The 23181-nt window shown below is 43.5% G+C and overlaps 2 protein-coding genes across 3 annotated transcripts in view; one reads left to right on the forward strand and one right to left on the reverse strand.

The window, feature by feature from the left end:
• The window catches only part of LOC146863365 (zinc finger BED domain-containing protein 6-like), a 223956-nt gene that overhangs the window by 97603 nt on the left and 103172 nt on the right, over positions 1-23181 (forward strand). The gene's annotated exons all lie outside the window — the stretch shown is intronic.
• The window catches only part of LOC146863366 (cytochrome c oxidase assembly protein COX18, mitochondrial-like), a 29689-nt gene continuing 28061 nt past the window's right edge, over positions 21554-23181 (reverse strand). Inside the window, exon 4 of the mRNA XM_085643361.1 lies at positions 21554-21918. Coding sequence (XP_085499487.1) covers positions 21745-21918 — 174 coding nt within the window. The 3' untranslated portion in view covers positions 21554-21744. The remainder of the gene's footprint in view (positions 21919-23181) is intronic.

Genomic DNA, 23181 nt, shown 5'->3' on the forward strand with positions numbered 1-23181 from the left:
TATTCCTATTCCTACAAAGGGGATGGTGGTGCTTCCACCACTGTTCACTTATCATCAATCATGATTTCGCTTTTATTTTTCTTCGTTCTATGGACTTGCAGTTGTAAGTGTAACTAAGTGTAACAATGTTTATAGTTTTAATCTTATGCATTTTGCTGTTGGTGCTACATTATAGAACAACATACAGAGCTTGTCAGTTGCAAATAAAATGTTTGAACTTACATAGACTCGGTGGTATTTGGTGTGGATGGACTTACACGAGTGAGCGAGCGAAAGGAAGGGTGTGCAAACTGTGCATGTGCATTGCTTCCACGACTGAGAGGTAGGGAGTGTTATGTTCTGGGTTGTCTACTCATTGGGTATCTTGGGGGGGGTTCGGAGAGCTAATAGTAATGAAACACTATTATAACTAGTCGGGCAGGGGATTGTGGTGGGTTCTGTTCTGATTGAGGTGTGAGTGTGAGGAAGGTCCAACCTCCCATCACCAACATCCTATTTTCTTGTGCAATGTTCTGTATGTGGAAAATCTCTACAACAGTAGTAGTATGTCCTATCCTATCAAAATAGTAAAATCTGTTTGGGCATTTTGTTGGTGGGAATTGTCGAAAAACATCAAGATTAATAAAGCCTCAAAGATTAAGAAGAATAGAAGGAGTACAAGAGGACAACCCAAAGGACTGGACTCATCAATGGCTAGAGCTACTTGTGAATCTGAGTTTTATTTAAAACCTTTTAAATAAAGAATGGCCAACTGTGCATGCTTAGCTACAGACAGACTAATAGTAGTAGTACAGAAAGTCATAGCAGAGGCAGTTAGAGGCAGGGATAACAAGAATCTAGAAACAGATAGTCTAGATCGAAGGGTAATTGTTGATAAATAATAGCATTAGGAAACGGAAACAATAGTTCAGGAAAAAAAATACGGTGCAGTAAAAGTTAGTGAATAAGAATTAATATTAAAAACGGGAACACTTACTGGGGCCAGCAGAAGAGCCCTCGTTCTGGTCCTCCTGTCCGACTGGAACTGCTCCCGCCGACTCTGCCCCCGTCTTCTTGTCCCTGGGTGCTGATCATGAAAGATATAAGAAAGAAAGAGACAAACATTGATGATTGGTGTGAAACAAATAAAATATTTTCATAAGACTGTCAAAAAAACATTTGTGTAAACAACAATTGCAATACAATTGACCTATCTAATCTGGTCGACAAGTAGTATCTGGGGATTCGTGGACCGACTAGTTATTATTTATCTACACTAATCCAGTGTTCCTTTCTGATTCCAGAATACTAACTAAGCCTAAGTAGTACGTACCACCTGACCGAGCCCACCTATTCCAGGCGTGCCAATTGTACATTAAGTAAGGATTTCCACTTCTTTTAGTCCTCAAAAACGCATAAATGGAGGACATATGCCTGTATGTTTGCATACACAAAATTGTTGGCTGGTTGATGCTGATGTTCTGCTAGCGCTAACCCTATTAGCACTCACTGAACAAACTACAAAAGGTTCTACTAAGGACTGGGGTTAGCACTAGCAGCACTCAGCAGCACGTGACGTAATAGAGGGGGCGTCGCAGACCACTAAAAAATTACAAACTTGTAATAAGTAACTAAACCTAAGTATCAATCCACTCCTATCACTTTGTGACAGGACAAAGGAAGGACTAGAGTCACTCTACCATTACCTAACTTAAGTTTTCTAGAATAAACTCTTACATAATCACGCAAAACGAGCGCAAACGCAAAGTTGCAAATAACAAGATTAGTAGCGCAGAGCACCTGTGTCATAACAATCACAAAAGACTTTTAAACGTAAATTACCTGAAATGTATGTAAGCAGCAGCATTCTAGCTGATCAGAAAAAAAATATATTCGCAATATATAACACAGAGCAGAAGAACAAATACAAAGTAGTAATAATTAAATAGCTACTCACCAAGACCCGGGACCTCCACTCCTAGCAGGTCCAGAAGGTCCTGCTCCCGGTCCAGGATATCGGACCACGGTGCGTCAGCTGGTTCTCGCTGTGCCGGACACCCGAGCAGCGAAACACTGCCCGGCGCACCTTTCCCCACCGCTGCCGACGCTCCCGGAGCCCGTACCCAGACCCAGGCCTGCCGCCTGCTGCCAGGGTTAAGGGGAGGTGGCGCTACACAAAAAAAAACTGTGCGGCCAACTCCACCTCCCCAAATAAGGCCCGTGCCTGCACCCCTTGTGGGCGCCGCAAGGAAGGCGGTCACGGCTCAGTCTGCAATGCCCCCTTTGGCCCTTGCCATGGTTCTGGGGTAGGCGGGGAGCGGAAAAGAAAAGGTAAAAATTAAAAAAGTAAGCAAAAAAAATGAAAAAAGCAGGTAATAGAAAAAGAGTGAAAAAGTAGTTAAAAAACACACAAAAAGTAGAGAAAGACAAAAAATATAGAGTCAGGAAAATAGAGAGAGAGATAATAAATAAAAAAGATCAAAAAAAAGTTTTCAGAAACAAAGGATTGAAAAGATAGAGGGAGGATTAAAAAGCAGGCCGCAGAACCATAGCATAGAGTGAAAAACAAGATGGCCGCGCCCATTGCAACCACATGGGCAAGTTCACGAGATATTTTCCCCCCGAGCACGCAAAAAGCGTCGCGAACACGCGATACGCGTTCCCAAACAGGAAATACCTATCACGAACAAGCGCGAGCATGCATTGCGCGACCTGGAACAGGAAATAGCATCACGTGTGGGCGGGACAAGTGAAAACAAGATGGCTGTGCCCATTTGTGACCGCATGGGCAAGTTGGCGGCACATTTCCAACGCGATCACGTAAAAAACATCGCGAACAGGCGGGACAAAAACTTCCGCGTCTTCGCGATATTTCTGCGTCTTCGCGGAGATTTTTAGCGTCTTCGTGAGGATTTGCGTAACGCGATTATGCAATTTCCGCCCACCCATAGCTAGCAGCCATGGGAGCACCGGAGTACTCGTGTTACCTCACCTAGGAAAGTCGGGTGCATAGGTGTCTTTTGGTGTCGGTCGCTTCGTCGATTTGAATGGAAGCTGGCGAAGAAGTGCTGCTGCCGTGAAGAGGAGAAGTGTCTGAAGTGATCCAAGCCTGGATCTATGATGGAAGGAACCTGAAAGCAGAGGGGTCAGAGTCTGGGTCACTTGCCAGTGACCAGGGGCACGATGGACCAATGCCCACAGATGTCGGGTGATTCAGGTGAGTTGACGGGTGTCTTGACTCTTCAGCCACGAGGTCCAGGAGGCGTCGACGAAGTCCACAAGCCGGATTTAAGCTGTCCCACGAAGTCTATCGAGTGCTATGGTGTTGGCGACCAGAATGAACCCAACAAGCCTTGGCAACGGCAAGTGTTGTGGAAAAAGAAGAAGGACGTTGGTGCAGACCAGCAAGGTCTGAGGGACTCACCCAGCAAGGGTAAGTCGGAGCACATCTGGAGCAACCAGGAAAGCCCAAGCAGAAGAGGAGTTGCCTTCGTGGGGACCCACTAGCCAATGGGCTAGCAATCGCTAAGGAGCCTCAAGCGGTCACACTGGAACCCGGCCCATGGGTCACTCGTGGAGTGAAGGCCAGAGATGTTCGGCGCAGTTAGTGCTCAAGGCTGGGGCTACTCGGAGCCCAAAGTAGAACTTCAAGGATAAACAGGAAGTTTATGTACCAGCAATAGTACGCTGTTCCCAGGGGTCACGGTTCCTCGTCACCCACAATAGCCATGGGCCTCAGCTTTGCTGTGGACTCAGGGTAGCCTTGAGGAAGTCAGGAAATACACCTCTGGTGATGCAGAAACTTTGGCATCCAACTGGAGCTTCGGAATTGCAGACCGGACAGTTGCTTCTTTGGCGCCCGCCAAGCAGGGGAGTCACTCCTTGACCCCAAGGGAGATTTCTTTAGTCTTCTAGTTAAAGTAGAACGTCGAAGGTCCAGGATATATGTTGCAGAGTTTTGTCCAGGGTAATCTAAAATCACAAGGACTGGGTTCCCATACTTATACTAAGTTTGGGGGTTGGACATACTCTAGGGACCCCTCTATGGGAGGGTTTAGAAAGAGGGGTGGTTACACCCATTTCCTTTGTCCAGTTTCACGCCAGAGCAGGGGCAGGTAGCCCCTGCAACCGGTTTGGACTGGACTATGCACAGGGACACCAAGTGTGCCCCCAGTGCAGGATTTCAAAGCACCAGAGTGGCAGTCAGTGGGAGCTACGTGCTGTCAACAGGCTACCCTACTCTTCATCTTTTTTTTCCCAATCAAGCATAGAACTACTCCCCGCAGAGGAGTTTTAATGTGCATGGTGTGGGTGGAGTAGCAGGACCAAGACCTGTATCGGTAAACCCAACTTCTGGTCCATGTAATTACTTTTTATATGGAAAATCTACCTGGTATTTAATGTGCATTACAAATCCTGTTAAACCCCCAAAGTCTTCCTTCTGCCAGAGGAGGATGAAATATGGACAGTGTCACTTTAGACGGCAGTGTGGGCTAATCCTGGACAGGGTGTATTTTCAGTTCCCTTTAAAATCTCTGAAGCCTAGGGGGTTTACAGATCTACCAGGTGAAGGTTATTGGAAACTCTACTGGTCTTACCCCATGCAGTAGAATGTGGACCAGACAAGAGAGTAAGGTCAGGTGTCGCAGAGTGTTCACTAAAAATCATATCCCTGGCCCCCACTGGGAGAGAAGCACCTCTGAAAAAACAATTTTACCCTCATTCTTGAGCAGTGGTCATTCCAGTAGAGCACTGCTGGAAGTCTCCCCTTTCCAAGGGTGCCTCCCCCTATCCTTCTAGCCATCGGGGATTGGAGATCTGACCCATACGTTGCACTGGACATTGGAAAAAGTCATCCAAAGTGACAGGCCAGTTTCAACTCACCGGAGGACAAATCGAAAATGGTTTCCCCTGCTGCAACCACATTAACCAGTGGAAGCTGTTTAGTCTAACTGTTATTGGAGGCCTGGGGAAGCTGGGCAATGTCCTGGGTGGTGGGGGTGGGCTTCCCTCACATCAAATCAGTGGGAGGGATTTGTCACTGAATTTCGCTTCCCCTCTTCATTCGCCAAACATGCATCATGCTGCAATGGATGGCGGTACACAGGACCCCTCTCCCAAATCTGGGTGGTGGGAAGTAATGCCCTGTAAGGGGAGCACTCCCACAACAATATACCTCATGTTCAGTGGAAAGAATTCATGCCCTTTTAAGAAGGACATGGTGAAGATTGGGTGTGGGAGGCTGTCTTCACAGCAGTGCACCCCTCATCCAGATTCCTCTAATTGGCTACCAGGGACCAGAAAAGAAAATGTTATGTCTGATGGACTTTCATTCTACTGGGGTATGGAACAAGAGTACCCTCCAGGGAGAAGAAGAGACAGGGTGAGTAGGTGTGAAAGGGCACTCTTGGATAGGGGAGAGTCTCCCCTTACAATGGAATCTTTCCCGTCAGTACTGGAGCTTTGGTCTCAGTACTGGAGTCTTGGTCGCAGAGGTCTGGCTCCAGATGGGCCAGCTGCATCAACGCATCTGTTAAATATTCCAACAGCATCGCTATGTCAGTCTGATAACACCCTGCCGGGAGGGCTGATCACTGCCACGAGGAGGTCCTGGAAAGGTCCCAGTACGTGTATTGACTAGTTTGTAACTTTGAATACAGTATGAAGACAATGATGTCACATCCTTTGCACTCAGAATGAGAATGTGACCTCAACATCCTTAGCATTTTCAGAATTAAGGACATGTCATGTTATAATGTACTGGTTTGTGCAAATTCCTTAAAAAACTGAAATTATATAACAGCTATTTTCAAATTGCTTTTCTTTGTATTCTGTTGTGTATTTTGCATAAATGCTCTTCATAATATAAATATGTCAAGGGTTATAGTATACATTTCATTAACTCAAGGATTTTTGGGAGATCTTACACTTTTTGTTTTGATTAGAGCTAATGTAACTTTTTAACACAGTAAATTGGCTCATTTATTGAGAAAAAAATTTAGAAAGAGAACATTTTAATAAATAGATACCACAATAACAAAAATCCAATCATTAGGAATCTGAGATATTCCATTTTAGGTAGATCTACTGCCTATAAACACAGAGCGCCAGTTTCGTCATCTGGGCGAGCTAAACTGGGGGAAGTTACAAGTTCCGGCAGATCATTAAGGAGCAAAGGCAGGAGAGAGGGACCATGTTAGTCCTGCTAAAAAAGTGACAGTCTCAAATTCTGTCACAAAGAGTTCCATTTGCAGTGGAGGAGCAGGGAGAGCATTGTTGATGGTCACCACTTTAGCGCAGAGAGCAGGCCTGGCATCATGGAAGGTCGTTGCTGTAGTGCGAACATCTGGTCGGGCCACGCAAACAATTGTTGCTGTAGCTTCGCGTTGGCATTCACCACGGACTGTAGCTGTGTAGCGCAAAGTGCAGAACTTGTGTTGCTGGTCGTCGATGTGGTTAAAAGAGTTATACTGACTGGAGGTTTAAGTTGCTGATCGTCATGGGCGGCAGGGTCTTACTCAGAACGGGCCCATCCACGGTCATGCAAAACTTCAGGGTTTATGCTTTTCTTGAAGAGGAGTGCACATTGCTGCTAGCCAAAGGTCCTAGGCCTGAAAAGTCATCTCTTGGGGATCAGGGCCTCACTCTAGCAGAGCCCAGCAGGGCTTAGGCAGGTCCAGTTGCAACCTGTCATCAGGGCAATTGTAGGGGAGGCCTCTGGAGCTTGTCGTGTCCCAGTAGCTGACAGGAAGTCAGCTAACTGACCCTTGGACTCACTCAGGTAGATTGAGGTGAAGGAAGCAGGCCCAGTCTTCCTTTTTCGAGAGCAGGGAAGTCCTCTGCGGGTAGCAGACCAGTCCTCTAGAGAGCACGGTAGGCCTCAAGCAGCGGCGCAGTCCTCTGGGGTGGAAAGCAGTCATTCTTCTGTAATGTCCATAGGTCCAGAAGTGTACTGGAGTGGCTCAGGCGGTCCAATATTTAATACACCATAAGGAGTAGGGGGTGGTAAAATAGCTCTATATTTGGTGGCAAGTTATAATAAAAAAAGTGTTGTAACTATTTCTGCCACCCTATATCTAACCAAAAAAACATTATATACAACTGAAGTATTGTACCAAAACCACAATTGAAACAAAAAATGTGTTCTAGTTTATTAGTTTATGCACTGCTGTCAATTTGTCCTTGCTTGTTGTAATTAATTTTGGTTATAGTTTTTATTGTTAGGTGTGGGATTATAAACAACGGGAGGGTGGATGTTGTGAAATAGTATTTCAATTAGATATGAGTAGTGGAAAGTTATTTGTGGAGAATTAATAGATGTCAAATTGTTATGCCAAACTGAAGTGGTGTGGAGTGATGATGAGGTGGTTGTGAGTAGTGGCGGAGGTGATGCTCAGGTGATCCGGAATGATATTGAGGTAATGCTGAAGTGGTGGTGCGCTGGTTCTGAGGTGATGCTGAATGATACTTAGGTGGTACTGAGTGATGCTGAGGTGGTGCTGAGTGATGTTGTGGTGATGAGTTATGCCGATGTTGTGTAGCTGAACTGGTGCTTATGTGGTGCCAAGTGATGTTATTTTTGTTCTGTGTTGAGGTGTTGCTGTATTGATGCTGAAGTGGTGCTGTATTGGTTCTGAATTGCTGCTGGTGTGGGGCTGTGCAAGTGCTGAGCAGGTGTTGAGCTGGTGTTGCACTGGTGGTGGTGCACTGATGTGAAGGTGGTGCTGTGCTAATGCTGAGATGGTGCTCTGTTGATAATGAGGTGTTGCTGCAGTGCATCTGAAGTAGTGCTGTGCTGATGGTGACTTGTTGCTGCACTGGTGGTGGCGGTGCACTGATGATGAGGTGTTACTGTGTTGATGCTAATATTGTTATGTGGTGATAAGGTGCTGTACTGGTGCTTAGGTGGTGCTGAGTGATGCAGAGGTGCTGCTTAGTGATGCTGTTGTGGTTCTGAGTGATGCTGTTGTGATAGTGAATCATACTTAGGTGGTGCTGAGTGATGTTGAGGTGGTACTGATACTTTGTTGGTGCAGTGTTTAAGTGGTGCTTAGTAATGTAAGGCTGGTGCTGAGGTGATGCTGCACTGGTGTTGATGTGGTGCTGTGTTAATGCTAACAATGGTGCTGCATTAGGGATTATTTGCTGCTGAGGTGGTGCTGCGCTGGTTCTGAGTTGGTGCTGTGCTAATTCCGCGGTGGGGTGAGTTGGTGCTGCATTGCTGCTATGCTGATGCTGGGCTGATGCTGTGCTGGTGCTGAAGCGGTACTGTTTGATACTGAGGTGGTGTGCTTGTGGAAGGTGGTGCTTGTTGGTGCTAAGTGATACTGATGTGGTGCCGAGTGATATTGAGGTGGTGTTGTGTGATGCTGAGGTGGTGCTCATTGATGGTGAGGTGGTGTTGAGTGATGCTGGGGTAGTGTTGAGTGATGCTGGGGTAGTGTTGAGTGATGCTGGGGTGGTGCTGACTGATGCTGGGTGATGCTGAGGTGGTGCTGAGTGATGTTTGGTGATATTTAGTTGATGCTGCACTGGTGATGCGTTTGTGCTGAGTTGGTGTTGTGTTGATGCTGTGGTGGGGCTGTGCTGGTGCTGAGTTGGTGTTGCACTGATGTAGATGTAGTGCTGTGTTGAGTGGGTGGTGTTGAAAGATGCTTAGGTAATCCTGTGCTGGTGGTTAGGTGGTGCTGAGCGATGCTGTGGTAGCACTGAGTGATGCTGTGCTGGTGCTGTTCCGATGCTAAGGTGGTGGTGCTGCACTGATGCTGAGGTAGTGCGGTGATGCTGCAGTGGTGCAGAGGTGGTGTTGAGGTAGTGTTTTGGTGCTGAGGTGGTCTGCACTGGTGCTGAGGTATGAGGTGGTGCTGCACTTGGACTGGGTGATGCTGAGGTTGGTGTTGTGGGAGTGCAGTTGCGTGCAGTGGTTTTGCATAGATAACTGGCTTTAAGGCAACTCCTATAAAACAAAAACTGTGAGACCATGCAAAGACGTGCTTTTCTTCTATGCTATACTTCACATAATTGGTATGCACTATGTAAAGCACATGCCACTACTGTGCAGTGGAGTGAAAGGAAGCACTCGCCACAGCTGTGCACTGTGCAGAGATGTCAAAGGTAGCACGCACCACAGCTGCGCAGAGATGTGAAAGGAAGCACGCGCCACGGTTATGAAAAAATGCAAATGTTAAAAAGGTGTGGTCCATTTTGAAGCTGAGTACTGTGCAATGGGGGAAAGGAAGCACGCACCACAGCTGTGCACTGTGCAGAGATGTCAAATGTAGCACGCACCACAGCTCTGCAGAGGTGTGAAAGGAAGCACGCACCACGGTGCTGAAAATACGTGAATGTTAAAAGGTGCGGTAAATTTCTAAGCTGTGTACTGTGCAATGGGGGGAAAGGAAGCACACATCACAGCTGTACACTGTGCAGAGATGTGAAAGGAAACGTAGTGTGCACCACAGCTAAGCAGAGGCAATATTTAGCAGCCAGTGCCAGCAAGCACGCACAAAAAGCAAGTGCTAATAATTAAGTGTCCATGTGCGCACCGTCAGAAACCAGCTCCAATTAAGCCCCCAGCTAGGGCCTGCATTATGCCCCTGGATCGAGCAAGGACCAAAAGCAATGTGGCGAAAGGAAACACGCACCACAGCTGTGCACTATGCAGAGATGTCAAAGGTAGCATACACCACAGCTGTGCAGAGGTGTAAAAGGAAGCACACACCACGGTGATGAAAAAACGCTAATGTTAAAAGGTGCGGTCAATTTTTAAGATGGTACCGAAAAAGAGGCGACTATAGAGGTCAACTTCAGAATACAGCAAATGTCTTGACAATAACATACTAATACAAAGATAACGGTGCAGGAAGAGAATACTGACATAGATAAAATGCGAGTGCTGGAAAAAGAAGTGCGCACTTTTCTGGTGGTGGGGCCTGTCCCTTAGCCAGGGTGAAGGCGAAACGCCTTGTTAGTATCTTATTGTCATGAATGCGAGTGCTGGAAAAGAAGCACGCACTCTTGTGGCGGTGGGGTCTGTCCCTTGGCGGGGCGGAGGGGACGCGCCTTGTAAGGAAAGCTACAAGGTCTTGAAATGAAACATGATCCACAACAGATGGCATGCTGCGCACCGCTGCTCGCTCCCGACAGCTAAAGGCTGTGGGAGTAAAAATTTTTAGAAAAGGTGGAACATGCACCCGCTTTTGGCCAATTGCGTGCTTTCATTTTTGAAAGCTACACGCAAAGGCTAATAGCATGTGTGGAAAATCGAACACGACACGCACGCGAGTTTGCAGAAAGTGATTCCAAGAGGAATCTCCTAGGGCAGAACATGCGGGCTGCACTAGGCTCGACCTAAAAATGAAAGTATAAAGTGACTCGGATCACTGGAAGTGAATGTGCAGGATAAATTAAAACTAGCTCGGAGGTGTCGCTGTACATCCAATTTATTCCTGGATCCTCTGGCCAGGATTAAAAACGTGAAGGATGGTGGTGATTGGGAGAAGTTATAGGCTCCTTACACCCCTCCTTACTGCCAATTAGTCGACATGTTTCAGCCCTGAGGTTTGTGCCCATAGTGAAGGGTCACGCCGGCCTTCTTCAGGACACAACCAGCCCCAGGATATAAATCACCTCGTTACCCGAAATAAGGGGGTGTGAGAACCAGTTGTTCCTACACCCGAGGTGTCCCCCTAGAGAGTACACTCCTGTTGCACTACATCGGAGAGAAGGGGGACAAAAAACACATAAAGAAAGGGTCACTACATTTGTTCCCTCTCATAGTTATGTTTAGTGTAATGTTTCAATCAAACATCAATCCACCACAGCTCAGGGCAGAACACCCAGAGTCCACTCCTATATTAGAAATCATAAAAACGTTGCTACATAGTAACAGGTTATCCAAAAGGTCCAATATTTAAATCTTGGGCCAGCGTTTGAAGTATGGGGATTCCCCAGTTATCACTACATCTGCTTCGGGAAAGTTCTTCTCTTCCCCTGCCAAGGCTCCAAGAAGTCTGGGTTGACAAAAGACTAGCATCAGGTAACGGTGTGTGTGTGTGTGTGTGCTGAAGGCAGCCCTTTGAAGTGTAGGTGGGGCAGGGAACAGCTCCATCCGCAGCCATCCAGCAGGATGGCCCATATGCCAACACTTATTGTCTCACTGTCTGGAAGTAATACACAAAGCCCAACAGCTAGGCTATTCACACTCATGTGACATAGGCTAGCACAACAGTATTCCAACTTTCGAAAAGTAGAATTTTCAAAATTGTGACTTTAGATCAGACTTTACCATGAAAGAGATTTTAAAATTACAATTAATTTTATTCCAAGCTTGATATCCCCATCAGTATCCAATGAAAAGTTAGCAGTGTTATCTAATGGGTGAGATAGGCCTCAAAGTAGTGAAACATGAATTTAGGGTTTTTTCAATAGCAGGAAATGTAAAACTGACAAAGACATTTCCTACTTTTTAAACAAAACTACGCCCTTGTCAAGAATTCCTGTCATGCGAGGGGAGGAAAACGGTAACCAGCGTAAACGGACTACATCTCCCAGGATGCTTAGCGGTTGAGAGGTTATGTAAACAGGAGAGCTGTTACATAACTCAAGGAAAACACGCCCTTATGTAAACAGGAGAGCTGTTACATAACTCAAGGGAAAACACGCCCTTATGTAAACAGGAGAGCTGTTACATAACTCAAGGGAAAACACGCCCTTATGTAAACAGGAGAGCTGTTACATAACTCAAGGAAAACACGCCCTATAAAGGGAGGAACCGGGAGGTACAAGGCTGTCGGATATTGTGTTTACACCGACGTACCTGCTTCGTGAAGAGCAGTGTTCCGGAGTGGTGCTCCAGTAAGGCAAGAACGGAGGTAGGTCGAGTCGTTACTCCCTGGGCCGTGTCTTGCCCCATCGTCACCTGTGAAGGACCCGGAAGCTCTACCGGTCAACCATTGAGCTTCGCTTTTTGACTCGGCTGAGTCAAAGCGCAGTGGCGCTTTTGCTGGTTGGAGTCGTAACTCCCAGCCCGACCAGAGATACAGGGACTGCCAGCTGTAACGCACACCAGGAGGTGTTTGCCGCGTTACAGACTCGGAAGTCCACAGGATCGATCGAGCGGCTGCTCTCGGTTCAGTCTTCTTGCTTTTGATTGGGGTATCGGTGACGCATCACCAGGAGGTGACTCCGCGTCCCGGTGCAGTCGGAGGAAGAGGTTGAGCGGCTGCTCTCTTCAGGTAGAGACCCCGGCTGGGTGTTTCCCTGACTCCTCGATTCTCCCCAACACTCGTCGTGCCCCTCACAGCCTACCGATTGGCATTGTCGGCCATTTCATTTCTGCCCTCTGTTGGCATACGCCGGGATCGGCGTATATGCAGAGGACGGTTAGGACCATCCGTGCTGTGGGCTGGTAACGTACTTAGCCTGGAGGATTCCAGTGACTATAACTTTTGTTTATTCGTTGTATTGTTTTTGCCTTCATAAAATAACTAACCCTTCACAAGTGGTTGCGTCCTCATTATCGTGTCTGTTAAACGATCCTGAGACGTTCAGGGCGTTACAGCCCTTTCCTATGGGCTGTATAGCGCCTACCTTAGGGGTGACAAATGTATTAAAAAGAAAGGTGTACACCTGGCAAAAGGTTTAATACACCAGGTTGAATTGGTAGCTTATCACTGCATTACACGCGGCTGCAATGGCATGCCCGAGACATGTTTTAATGGGCTACTTTAGTTGGTGGTACAATGATTGCTGCAGGCCCAATAGTAGCATTTAATTTACAGGCCATGGATACAGGCAGTACCACACACCAAGGACGTATAAGTTATTTAAACGTGCCAATAAGAGTAAGCCAATTTTACCATGTTTTCAAGCGAGAGTACAAGCACTTTAGCACTTGTTAGCAGTGGTAAATTACACAGAGGCCTAATAAAAACAAATAAAAAAGAAAACAGGAGGGGTGAGAGCAAAACAATTGCAGGTGACCCAGAAGGGAGGACCAAGTCCCACAAAGCAGTTCTATACACATACATGCTCTCCCGATTCTCACATTTATTTGCACCCAACAAAGGAGGATCCATGAAAATATGTTTAAGAATGGTGAAATCTGAAATACCAGAAGCTTATAAGAGCAAGCGATAAAGCGTCCAGTATTAAAAAATAAATAAACACAGACATAACTGAGCGTTAGGAATTGCACATATAAAAACACCATGTTCAAAAAGCTGTCAAGATCTCTTATTGATGCAGGAACAACCTGCAAATGACAATTCTATGGAAATCACTATACAAAGTGAAATCACTGCAAGAGCAAAGGCACGCCCATACCATTGTAAACGTTTCCAAAACCAACTTGCCAGGAATCTGTATGAGGTAGCTACAACAGTGCACACCTCTAATTAGCAAATGCACTGCATTGTAAGTACTTGATAAAATCAGGGCTTGGAAAGCCTGAAGAAAGCAAAAGGTCCAAAGACTGTACATAGAAAACCAAGAAAACAGATCACTCTCCAAGCCTGTTCTTACTCAGCAAAAAGATAATGTGGGGGAAAAAATATATTAAATCTACTTGGAAAAACTCCAAAAACATTTCTTACCATACGTGGTGGGCTTAGGTAGGTTTCACAAGAAGCATGGACAACAGTTTGCACTATTGTGATTTTAACAATAAATCTTTCCGCTTCTAGTGGTCTAAGCTGGATTCGTATTTAGAAAAAGTGCAACCTCCTTGAATAACTGCCACCCATAGCTTAGATGCTTCCTTCTTCCCAACATATACCATTATACAACTTCTCCTTCCCCCTTAGCTCCTACTTATTTACTCTCCCTTTCTATTTTCCTCTGTTGGGCTCAACCTCTATGTTTGACCATTTGCTGTTTATACCTTGTTTTGGCTCTATGCAATTGTATAGTGCTTATTTTTCATGTACAAATGCCTTCTTTCAGTTGCAAAACTTGTATATTTGTCACATATCTAACTCCTTCTGAATTGTCTATTACTGAATCCCTCCAATAGAAACGTCTTAAAATAAAAAAATCTACTTGGTGATACAAAATGTGATAAAGAAAATACATCATGACTTTTACAGGTATTTAATGAGTAGTCTTACTGTTAAATTAGAAAGAGCAATTAAAAGATCACACACAAGCAACCAATGTGAGAAAATGGATAGGACCAACAACGATGGTCAGCCAGCAAACAGTCATCAGATCTATGCAATAACATTGATAGAATCCATTCCAGAGGGCCAGGGCCTGGAAGGGGTTACAAAGCCGAAAAGTCCTACTTATGATCCATGAAGTAACTGGGCCCAGCATTATCCCTTTCAGCTCCCCTGTGCTAGCTGGGGTCAGGCAATCCAAGGTTCTTCGAGTGGGAGGTATGTGAGAGGCATGCACAGGAATAAGACTCAAAGTACAAACAGTAATTGCAATACGGCGATTATCCAGGTAAATTCTTGCTTTTATGAAACAAGCATTGGCAAAGCCAATAGTTCTTGCATCTGTGAGAGCTATCAGTTTGGTTTATTTTAGCAGTGTTGGACAGCACTGTGGTTGTACTTTAAAAATTGGGTTCCATGTTTAAATATTGATGTTAAAAATATAAATGAAAAAAATATCGATGTAAAAATATCAATTACAAAAATATCGACTCCCTATACTACAGGTAAGTACAATAATATCGACTCAAAAATATCGATATAAAAAATATAGATGTAAATAATATCAACTTAAATATAACGACATAAATTAAATTAATTAAATAATATTAATATTAACAAAATAAATGTAATATATATTTTAACTAATTATAACAAACTTAATTTAATAAACGTAATCACAAAAAAGTGTACATATACATATATTTACCTAAATATATTTTATTAACTATGATCTTTATTTAATTTATAAACTTTTTTAATTATATAAAAATAAAATAAACACATATCAATAATTGTAAATAAAATAAAATACTCTATATTTAATTGACACATTAAACTATTAAAAAAAATAATACATACATTTAAAAACAAAATAAAAACATTAGTATTTAAAACGTTGGATAGCGAGGGGGTAAAAATTACTATTCCTACTCCAGTTAGTGCAACAGTAGGGAAAGCGCTGGATAGCGTAGGGGTAAAAATTACTATTCCCACCCCAATGAGTGCAACAGTAGGGAAAGCGTTGGATAGTGTAGGGGTAGAAATTACTATTCCCACTCCAATGAGTTCAACACTAGGGAAAGCGCTGGATAGCGTAGGGGTAAAAATTACTATTCCCACTCCAATGAGTGCAACAGTAGGGAAAGCATTGAATAGCGTAAGGGTACAAACTACTATTCCCACTCCAGTGAGTGCAACAGTAGGGAAAGCGCTGGATAGCGGAGGGGTAACAATTACTATAACCACTCCAGTGAGTGCAACAGTAGGGAAAGCGTTGGATAGCGTAGGGGTAGAAATCACTATTCCCACTCCTATGAGTGCAACAGTAGGGAAAGCGCTGGAAGCGGAGGGGTAAAAATTACTATTCCCACTCCAATGAGTGCAACAGAAGGGAAAGCGCTGGATAGCGAGGGGTAAAAATTACTATTCCTACTCCAATGAGTGCAACAGTAGGGAAAGCGTTGGATAGCGTAAGGGTACAAATTACTATTCCCACTCCAGTGAGTGCAACAGTAGGGAAAACATTGGATAGCGTAAGGGTACAAATTACTATTCCCTCTCCAGTGAGTGCAACAGTAGGGAAAGCGCTGGATAGCGGAGGGGTAACAATTACTATTCCCACTCCAGTGAGTGCAACAGTAGGGAAAGCATTGGATAGCGGAGGGGTAAAAATTACTATTCCCACTCCAATGAGTGCAACAGTAGGGACAGCGTTGGATAGCATAGGGGTAGAAATTACTATTCCCACTCCAATGAGTGCAACAGTAGGGAAAACATTGGATAGCGTAAGGGTACAAATTACTATTCCCTCTCCAGTGAGTGCAACAGTAGGGAAAGCGCTGGATAGCGGAGGGGTAACAATTACTATTCCCACTCCAGTGAGTGCAACAGTAGGGAAAGCGTTGGATAGCGTAAGGGTACAAATTACTATTCCCACTCCAGTGAGTGCAACAGTAGGGAAAACATTGGATAGCGTAAGGGTACAAATTACTATTCCCACTCCAGTGAGTGCAACAGTAGGGAAAGCGCTGGATAGCGGAGGGGTAACAGTTACTATTCCCACTCCTGTGAATGCAACAGTAGGGAAAGAATTGGATAGCGGAGAGGTAAAAATTACTATTCCCACTCCAGTGAGTGCAACAGTAGGGAAAAGCGTTGGATAGTGGAGGGGTAAAAATTACTATTCCCCCTCCAGTGAGTGCAACAGTAGGGAAAGCGCTGGATTCCAAAACAATAAAAACAAAACCATCAAAATGTTTATTAAATATAATTTCCAATATTAACATAATTAATCTATACATTTAAATATATTATTATTAACAAAGATAATAAAAAATAATGACACATTATTTAACACTATAATATCCACAACACTCACCTAAAATTAATTACACAATTAAATTCAATAATTACTAATTAATTAATGAAAAATTATTTATTATTTATTAATTAATCTATAAGAAAATAAGTTCTTATCACCTTTCACATCATTTACACATATAAACACCACAATACACACCTAAAATTAATTACACAATTGAATTTAATAATTACTATGCGTGCCGACAATGGTAATCCATCTGTATTAGTGTTACTGGTCATGTCGGCCGCATTCGATACCGTGAGTCATACAGTACTGGTGGAAAGACTGGAAAATATAGGGGTGAAAGGACGGGCTCTGAAGTGGCTTCCAATCATATCTATTAGGGAGACAACAGGTCGTGACCATGACACCGTTCACCTCCATTAAGTCTCCGGTGCGCCACGGGGTGCCACAGGGCTCTGCAATCAGCACTATTCTTTTCAATATCTACCTGAGCCCTCTGATCCTATTATCAAGTCCTTTGGAATTGACCTGATCAACTACGCTGATGATACCCAATTAGTGTTTTCCCTTGAGGGGAAACAAGCGGTGACCATGGATACATTCCAGGAATGTATGCGCCAGACATCAAGCTGGCTCAGGAAAAACTCCCTGCAATTTAATGGGGGGAAAACAGAGGTGGTATATTGCTCCACTACCAGAATGTCTCAACATCTACCTTTAGAGTTCAAATTCACCCCCGGGGATGAACCCCTGGCTCCATGGCTGCGTAATTTGGGGGTCTTGATAGATGATAACCTCCAAATGGAGTCACAGGCCAATAAAACTGTCAGTATCTGTTTTTCCCTGCCGAGAGTGCTTCGGCAGATTCTCCCGTTACTGCCTAGTGATACTAGACCTCTTGTAGTAAGGAGCATAATTTGGAGTAGACTGGATTACTGCAACTCCCTGTATCTGGGAGCACCACTTTTCATCTTGCAGGGGTTGAAGAGAGTCCAGTCTATAGCAGCAAAATTGGTGCTAAATAGGCAGCGTAGGTCCTCCACGGCATTGACCTTGAGGGATCTTCATTGGCTGCCTATTAAGGAAAGAGTTTGTTTTAAGTCGCTCTGTATTGTGTTTAGAGTAGTACATGGCCTGGGTCCAGTAGCCTTGCAGGAGAAATTTACTTGGTAGAAGCCTAAGAGGCAGCTTTGATCCTCCAGTGCAAATCTGGTAATGACTACCAGATTCAAGAAGTCTAGGATGGGAGGCAGAGCATTCGGGGTTGCGGCCTCACGCCTATGGAACGAGCTGCCCCAGAGCATTAGACAAGCCAACTCCTTGCTATGCTTCAGAAAAAGTCTGACAGCCTTGCTGTTCGCATGGAACGAGCATAATGCTTCTCACTGATAATCAGGTCAATATTTGGAGTGGTCATCTTCTAAGTCGCAGCGCCAGGATACCCACAGGGTGACAGTTGCGCTATAAAAGTGTTTTATACAATAAAATACTAATTAATTAATTTCTTATCACCTTTCACACCATTTACACATAGAAACACCACAACACACCTAAAATTAAACAATTAACATAATCAATTATTAATTGACTAATTGAAATTAATTAACAACTAATTATTAAACTATTATTAATCAATTAAGACATTAATTATTCAATAATTTGTATATAATTAAATTACTTCCCACCCTATTCCCCTAAAAACCCACAATCCGTTAAGGGACTAAAAACGCAAAATTCTAATTTAAGAAAACAAAATTAACTACTATAAATTAGTATTTAAATATATATATTTAAATTACTTCCCACCCTATTACCCTATAAACCCACAACCCGCTACGGAACTAAAAACGCAGAATTAAACTTAAAATAAATTAATAACTAGTAAAATTCTAAAACATATAATAAAATGACAAACAATTCTCATTAAAAACACTAAAATACATATTATTAATAAATCGATATTTATGTAAACTATATTTTTTGTAAACGATATTTATTACAATATTTTTGTAATCGATATTACTTACCTGTCAGTAGATATTCTTGTCAACTATATTTTTATTGTCGATATTTCTTCCCCCAATATTTTTGCGGCGATATTTATGTCCCACGATATTTCTCCGTCGATATTCCTGCTCTGCACCAAAATTTGTTTCTAAATTGCTATGAAACAGACATTATTCTTTTGTTTTCTATTAATGCATGAGGGATGGTAGGAGCTTTGAATTAAAACGTGACATTGAAGTAGCAAATCGATCAACGGCTGTCTTAAAAAACCTTTGATATGGTCAACACCACTTTTTTGGGGGGGCTTAATATAGAGAATGGGATGAGTAGTGGTAGGTAATAAGTAAGCTGGATAATGGGTAGTGTTATAGTAAATACACATCATGCTTAATAGAAAGGACTGTTTAATTCAAATATATGAAATAATTTAATTTAAATTGATGGAAATTGTTATGATTATGGTGCAAATTAATTACTGTACATCTGTAAAAAAGATGAATGAAATTTCCCCCATAATATTGTAACTGAAGAGAGGTGGGAAGCACATTTTATTATCTCAAAGGAAATGGAACGCAACAGAGTGTGTGTACAACAGGCAAGCAGTTCCCCCAATATGATAACGTGTGCTTGAGCTAAGAATAAATGCTATTTATTTTAAAGGGAAAAAACAGTGTGTCCATGACGCTCGTTATTTGGTACAGTAGTGTTGAAAATTAGCTTAGGTTGTGAGGCGCAGTTGCAAATATTATTTAAAGCTAACAAAAGAATTGAAATACAGCCTTGCTCGAGGTGGAATAAAGGTAAATTAACAAGCCTTCAGACGCAAGGTCCGTTTAGTTTGCTTCCCATACTGCTTTTACTTGCGATGTTATGGGGGGGGGGGGGGCTGGATTACTGTGTTTCTTTTACATGTTCACGTTAACACATTTGCACCATAATCACAAGAAGGTGAGGCACCACTGGGACTTGAATGAGAATCCCCACCTTGAAATAAGACAAAAAAAAAAACCAGCTGTTCGCAGCTGTGCACATAACGAAACACATAGCAATTTTGGTCTTGTTACCTGCAGGTCAGTGGCCTTTGAAGCTGGGGAAACCCTAAAAGCCCCGGCGTCGCCACAACTGCTTGCGACTATGGGGCAAATTAGATAACAGACTCATGTAAAAAAAAAAGATGAGTGAAATTTAACTTGTAACATTGCAAGAGAAGAGAGCATTGGAAGCACATTTTCTGATCTCAAAGGAAAGAGAAAGCTACAGAGTGTGTGTTTAACAGGCAAGCAGTTCACTCAATAGGAAAATGTGTGCTATAGTTAAGAATAAACAAACACTCATGTGCAAGGTCCCCTCGCAGTCACAAGTTAAACAGAAACTCATGCAAATGAAAATTGCTAAACAAAATAAAATAATAATAAACCACAGCAAGGCTGTGGCCGAGATGCTGTTGCAAACAGTAGTGAAAACTAAGTAAACAAGCAGGGAAAACAAATGGCAGGGAGCACACGGCAGAGCCAGCTACAAAAGGTGCACATTGGAGAGTGGCCCATCAAAAAGAAAAAATTGCTCCCAAAAGTGCGAGCAGTGTAAGGACACAAGTACTTGGGCCATGCTCTAGGGGAGGCAAACAAATAGTAAGTAATGGGCGGCCTGCAAGCCCACGAACAGTAAACAACATTTCTCAAAGAGACTGCGCATGCGCTGTCTACACAAGACCTAATAAGTGCCATTATTAATACAGGCAACACATTAAATAATATCCCCAGTGTTTTAACATCGACACTCTAGTGTCTCGACTGGGCGGCATACACAAGTCCCTTTCTAGCGAGGCTGGCTATTCCCTATTCAGTACTGGAGGTGGATTTCAGATGTGTCCCTCTCTCAGTGCTTAATTTGTTTAAAAAAAAAAAAAAGGTTCCAGGGCTCTCGTAAGGAGGCTACTGCACCTTCCACCACCCATTGCCCCCTGCCATGCTGCCAGTGATAGTAACAACACAACTACTAACATCACACTCTACACATGTGTGACAATACGGACTATTCCAGGCCCCCAAAGCAATAAAAATGACTTGGGTGGCAAGTAATAATAATTGTTAATGTATATTACATTAATAATTAACTGTTGTTGTGGTCATCTCTAAATTGGCAAAACAGCACCACCTTGTGGCAGGCAGACTGTCACAAACTCCGGTATTGACAATTAAGCGCCGATGCTGAGCACCGGAAACATCCAGGGCAAATTAAGTACTGCCCTCGCTAGTCCTAATGCAACAAAGTCTACGTTTGTCCTTAAAAGTGAACTTCAGCAAAACTACATTTGTGCAAGTCCCCAACAAGCCTGCCAGCGTCAGTCTTACTCAACCCAGTGACAGCCTGAAAAGTGCAGGAGGAACTGGGCGTATCTCTGCGGGCTGGCTGGCTCTGCGAAAGGTCGATGGCCCTTACTTCACGGTGGCCCCCATCTGGCATAGGATAGTCGCCAACTTAGTTCGTGCAGCAGTTTCAACTGGAGCTGGTGTCTCACAATTCACTCCCCTCTGGGTTTCGCTTCTTCCAGGTGCTGTCCTCCTCACAGCGTCACTAGTCTCGGCAGCCAGGAAGAAAGCTGCTGCTCCAGACTCTGGGCCTGTAGACTTCACTGTATGAATGAAGCCCATCCCCCACCCACCCGCACAGCAGGGAGGCTAGCAGACCTTGGTCCCTAGTGCTGGTTCCAGCAACTAGAAGTCTTGGTGATCTTCTATCCAATTGAACAGTGCCGCTGAATAAGGTGTGGGACTTGCGCTCCCACCTTTATAGTCCTAATCCAGACACAAATTTGATTTAGTGTCTGGTCCTTTCAAAATTGAATTGTGGGAGTCTGCTACTTTCATTTGTCCTATCTTTTGCTAAAAGGACAGTTTACACAGTACTTTCTGGTATAGTCAATACAACTGTATTTTTGCATATCGAAAAAATAAGCGTGCTATGAAAACTAAATATTTCACATAATTCTGGACTAAATCAAAAAAAGGAACAGAATCAAATTTGATTATTACATTTAAAGGGGGATCTGCAGCAATGACTTAAGGTATTTAAATTGAATTATGACATTCTTTAATCACTTGTCCTAGATATAAAAAAGAAAATGTAGGTGAAACATAGTAATTCTAGTGCACCACAAATTATTTTAAATTTGGAGTCCACATAATTCGCCAACAGTGGTATCCCGATGAATACATGACTAGATATTGTTTATTAGAACGTTTAAGTTGCTTAACTTTGGTGAAGGAATCATTTCTTTAAAAAATATTTTGTGTACAAAGCAGTTGCAATATCTTGGTATGGAGTGTCCGAGTCCGGCTTGGTGCTGGGAATCCGGCATGCATGGCGCAGTCTTGGAGAGAGGAGAAGGAGATTGTGTGCTAACCCCACCCAACTGGAGGAAAACCAGTACAACGCCATAGACTAGAAGGAGAGAAGAGAGAAGAATTGTAACAGAAGCCATTTCTCTGAAAAAATATATTGAGTACAAAATCTGCTTTGTATTCCTTTAACAAAAAGAAAGATGCAACAGTCAAACAAACACAACAGCAAGAGAGCTCACAAACACACATTAAGAAGCTTGTCTACTTGGCACTTTTCTCAAATAATAGCGACCTCGTGATTTTATAGAGCAGTTCAGGCCTCACCAAAATAAATGCATCAATACTGCACTCTGCAAGCTAATTGGTTAAAAAGTCTAAGCTTGGCCTCTGGCTGGTCGCTTCTTAAAATGACTCATGCTGAAAAAGCAGATGGAAGATTTTGCTTGGTAACAGCATGGGGTAGGACTTATCTAAGTAATATCGCACAATGACATTGGCAATTTGTTGCTTCATAGCAGCAGATTTGAAATCACTCCTTCCACCAGGCCACTTTGGGTCCATTACCCAGCCGCTCAAACTCTCCTAACTGGACACCTGAAACACCAGCTACTTAGGCCTGAGAGATCCCACCACCTTTTAGTTATCCACAACATGGAGCCCACAGTTTTACCACACTTTCTGGCAACTTCAGGACCATCACATCTGTATATGCCTCCACGCTATTAAGACACCTCTTATCTAGTCCTAATCATTCCTTTTACAAGTCGCTGTCTTCAAGTCTAGTGTGCCAGTAGGTTGAATGGGAAGGAACCAAAATAACAAGTCTCAGAAAGGACTAATGTGATCAAAGAAACTCTACACTAAAACAAAGATATCTTCCCAACATGGCATCACATGGCATCCATAAATATCCATTATCTAAAAGGAAATGCACAACCCAATCCGACATTCATTACAAACAAACTTCCCTCAGTCAACAGCAGCCACCAGGTCCTACAAACCACCCCTGCTGGAGGACATTAATTTAGTGTCGTGTCCCAACACGTCTGCAGCCAGCCCTTCCCCACCCACGTTGCATCTGCATTAACTCCCTAAGACCAACTTCAAGTATAGATGATCCATCAAAATCTATTGGAGTTCTAAAACACCAAAGCAACCCATGACCAATCTACATACGTTCAAGCATATAAATTACCAAATGATTCAGCCTACCCAGTCAATCTACTTCTGTGCCCACCCCCCCTCCCTTCTCCCCTTATTCTCGCTCAACTGCAAGACCCAACTCGGGATCCTGGATGTCAAAGATTCAGCCATCGACCAACTGTACTAAACAGAGACCCTTGGCTCCTGCTGCTACATTGCT

Source organism: Triturus cristatus, chromosome 2_2 (genome assembly GCF_964204655.1).
Source record: "Triturus cristatus chromosome 2_2, aTriCri1.1, whole genome shotgun sequence".
In the NCBI taxonomy this organism is placed as follows: Eukaryota; Metazoa; Chordata; class Amphibia; order Caudata; family Salamandridae; genus Triturus; species Triturus cristatus.